The 4,169-nt window shown below is 46.8% G+C and overlaps 1 protein-coding gene across 1 annotated transcript; it reads right to left on the bottom strand.

Moving 5' to 3' along the window:
• Positions 1 to 535: 535 nt before the first annotated feature.
• LOC135649727 (polyamine oxidase 1-like) lies at positions 536 to 2,421 on the bottom strand. Its single transcript, XM_065168435.1, has one exon. It carries the CDS (start codon positions 2,359 to 2,361, stop codon positions 619 to 621), a length of 1,743 nt encoding a protein of 580 aa, XP_065024507.1. The 5' UTR covers positions 2,362 to 2,421; the 3' UTR covers positions 536 to 618.
• Positions 2,422 to 4,169: the final 1,748 nt, after the last annotated feature.

Here is a 4,169-nt window from a genome sequence, read left to right as displayed (position 1 = left end):
CTCAATCTAGAAAGACGGGTTAGCCGGCTGAGCAAGCCGGATCCTATCGTACTATTCACACCCACCCCGGACTTAGATAGAGCCATTTGATTCGGTGGTCCCCCATTAGCTGTCCGCCTATGGATGCCTCAAAGAAAAGAGCCCCCCGGTCTTCTGCCACATTCCATTGCAGTGAGATTGTATCATTCGTATTGGTCACTCGATTCGATTAGTTGACATGGAAACGTAGCTTACAATGCTGATAGATGTGACACACACACACACACACACACACACACATATATATATATATATATATATATATATATATATATATATATCTCGATTCGAGGGAGTCACTCTTTTTGTGTAAACAACTCGCACACCTTAAATTTGCGATGACAACATTGTAAATCGTTAAGATAATGAAAATGCTAGAGTTTCCAGCGCAAGGTCAGATCCATCCAACTTAAGAGAATGATGTAGTAGGAGAGATCGATAAGCGCAACATCCTTTGATGGCGAAGGATATGAAAAAGAGAGTTGAGTCGAGTCGATGGAGAAAGTAGCTTTGTTATTGTAACCCATCCCTCGCAAACACACTAATAAAAATGACGAAACACAGCGAGCTGGGGCTATGCTAGGCTGCTGATGTGTAGCAATAGTGTTGGAGCAGCCTATTAGCCTCCCTGGCCCCACTTAGATACGCCCCATGCGTCGTAGAGTAGTGCGTCCGGTGCGTCGCCTCCCCGGCGAACAGTATCTGTAGAGGGGGAGGGGGAGAGGGAGGAGGAGGACTAGCGCCCCTGTCCTCCTTCTCTTTCGGGTCCCCGCACAGACGTGGCAGCGGCTCTGCCATCAGATCCAGATCGGCCCCGCTCGATCCCACAGCCACGTAGCTGTAGGATCCCAGGAACAAGGGGTCCCTTCCCCACCCGCTTCGCTTCACCCTCGCGATCCTCGGGGGCGACGATGCCGCTCCTCTCTCGTTGCATCGCCGATCGACCTTGTCGCCGCCGCCGCACGTGACATCCGCCGGAAGGAAGGCATCGAGCGTGGCGTGGACCCCACGGATGATCTCCTCGTCCAGCAGCGCCTCCAGATCCAGGGCCTCCCTCCCCGCGAACCACGCCAGCAGCACACGCGAGCCGCGGTAGATAGGGCAGATGGACGCCGTCCTCCTCATCCACCGCGGTATCCCCGCCACGCGCCTTCTCCCCTCCCTTTCCTCGTTGGCGAACGCTATCTGGAGGAATGGGAATCCTCCACCCCCATCGTCGCCCTCGATCTCCATGAATAGCTTATCCACCACGCCGAACCCCAGCCGCTCAATGGCCTCCTGCTTGAACGCGGGGAGCGGCGGTGAGAACTTCACGCCGCTCGTATCCCCGCCTCCCTTCCCTAGTCCGGCCTTGAGCACCCCCAGCGAGACCGTGACGATCACATGGTCCGCCGCCATGGCCGAGTGCTCCCCCTCGAAGTGCAGTCTCACCGGCTGGCCATCCCCATCGCCGTCCGAGCACCACTCGATGCGCCGGAGACGCCGACCGAGGCGGATCATGCCCGGGGGAAGGGCCGACGCGAGGTGTTCGACGATCTGCGAGTACCCTTTGGCTATGGTGATCTGGTCCCCGGGATAGTCTCTGTACTCGCTCTCTGCGGCCAAGTCGAGTTCATTGAGGTCGTCGGCCGAGGTGCATGTCCGTTCCATGAACTCGTGCATCGCGAACACGCACTCCTCAAGCTCCTCCAGGCTCCACTCGCCGCAGCCGCTGCTCCCGCCGCGAGAGGAGCGGTACTCTTGGAGGCCGTGGCGTAGGAACGGCCCGACACCGGGTCTCTTTGGGTCCACGGTGGCGTCGCCCTCCCTCGCGGAGTCCATAAGTTGGCGGTAGAGGGAGGTGACGGGATCGACGACGACGTAGGGGTCAACGAGGGCTCCACCCTCCGCGACGGTGAGGGGATCCGAGGGGAAGCCGTCCATGCGCTCCCAGGGTTCACGGTCACCGGCAAGGGCAGCGATGTCGTGGGCGATGGCGTGGATTGGACTACCTCCGATGCCGTGGATCCAGGTGGCACCCATCTCGACGCGGTCACCAGCGAACACGGAGGTGAGGATGCGGCCGCCGAGGCGGTGGCCGGCCTCCACGACGCACAGGTCGAAGAGGTCACCGGAGGCGGCGGCGTGAAGGCGGTGGGCGGCGGTGAGGCCCGCCATCCCCGCCCCAACAATCACGATGCGGGGCTTCTTCATCACCATCCTCCCTCGTCGGTAAACAAAGGGGTGTGTAGCAAGGTTAACAAGGAGGCAGGCGTGACAGAGAAGCGGCCGAGCATATAACTTTAGGCCATAACAAAAATGGACCAGAATGCAAGGCAACATCAAGTCCGCGAGAGAGAGAGAGAGAGAGAGAGAGAGAGGGATCAAATAATTTAGGGGGAATCGAATGGGACGAGGCTCTCCTTTTCTATAGCGAGGTTTTTCTGTGGACTGCGGGTGGCAAGGGGATAAAAGAATACGGCACTAGTCCAAGCAGACGTGAACTCTTTCTAATGGTGCCTCACAAAACCAACCCGTAGTCACAAAACCAACCCGGGTGTCTTTTGTTGGGAAAATACGACAAAGAAGAAGATAAAAATATTATAAAAATAAATAATAAATATAAAATTAAGAATACTTTAGAAAAGATATTTAGACTTAAAACATATATAAATATTTTTCTAAAAACGATATTTACATCATATTCTCAATAAGATTGTTACGAGTTTGATGCGAATAGTTTTAGTGGATATGACAAGCCTTTGGAAGATCTGTATTAAGCAAACAATAAAAAATCTTCAAAAAGGAATTAGAGAATATCTAATTCAATCACTTCGAGAGTAAAGAAGAAGAATATGGAAAAGATGTCTTAAATAATTTATCCTCAAATATCTATTTATAGATATTTTCTCAAAAGACACAACCTTTAAAAAATAACTATAAAAAATAACTATAAAAAAAATACCTTTTCAAATAAATCTTTTGAAAAGAAATTTTTTTCTTTTAAATTTAAACAATTTATAACAATCTCCCACTTATTCAAATTTAAAATTTTCTCCAAGTGATTAAATAATATTTATGAATAAAGTAATATATCTTTCGATTTGAATATTACATTAGTGTAAGCATCACAAAGTGAAGTCGAAATCCCAAATAGCATAAAAGCTTTGAATTTGTTATTCCTAATGACAACACCGGTGATACCACACACATAAATACAATATCCTTGTATTCCTCATAAAATCTCGCTCAGCCCTAATATTGCCTTGGGCTCATCCAAGTTTATGAACTTTTATGAGAGAAAATTCCAACTCTCAATCGAAACGGCACCACTTCTAAGTTCATATAGGTGAAGTTCTTATAGTATCTTTATCACTCTTTGAGATACTTGTCCTAACTTGACTGAACTTCATTAAGAGTATAATTAACTCAACCTTCATTCGGTGATTACCAGCACTTTAATATCTTTAGATAGGACTTGTAAAATATTTTAAAGTGCTAAACCACTCCACATGTCAATGACTTATTCTTACCCTTTAAACTCTTCATTACTCATTTCATAATGTTGAGTAGGGTTGCTATCATTAGTGGATCTTTTATTTAAGGAGTTTTAGCCTCATCCATTTTGATGTTGATCTTACAACTTCTCTTATAAGAGGTTTGGTGAATGAATCATCTTCCACTTGTAAAACAAGAGGAATTATTTTTGCTTTTCGTACACGAGTGCTTCTCCTTAATTTATGAGATTGCTCTCCAACCTCTTATGAACTTAATTGATGTCCAATCAAAAGAATATTAGGTTGCTCACCAACCTTTTGAGATGTCTCCACTAGTGACTCTTCACTAGTTGGAGGATGAACATTATTACTTAAAGTCATTAAATGTTCAAAGAACTCCATATCTCGAGATTCTATTATGATATTAGACTTCAAATTAAGAAGTCTATATGCTTTGTTATTTGATGCATAGCCTATAAATGTACATTTGATTCCTCTAGGTCCTAACTTTGTCCTTTAAGGATCATAATTTTTACAATATGCAAGACACCCCCACACTTTAAAATAGCCAATATTAGATTGTCTTCCTTTCTATAACTCATATAGAGAGATTTTATTCTTTTTAGAGGGAATTCTATTTAAGATATGACATGC

Source organism: Musa acuminata, chromosome BXJ1-4 (assembly GCF_036884655.1).
Source record: "Musa acuminata AAA Group cultivar baxijiao chromosome BXJ1-4, Cavendish_Baxijiao_AAA, whole genome shotgun sequence".
NCBI classification, from domain to species: Eukaryota; Viridiplantae; Streptophyta; class Magnoliopsida; order Zingiberales; family Musaceae; genus Musa; species Musa acuminata.
This window is presented reverse-complemented; position numbering and strand designations above follow the sequence as displayed.

Coding starts and splice junctions, on each gene's coding strand:
- LOC135649727 (XM_065168435.1), bottom strand. CDS start 2,361: ATGTTGCCTTGCATTCTGGTCCATTTTTGTTATGGCCTAAAGTTATAT.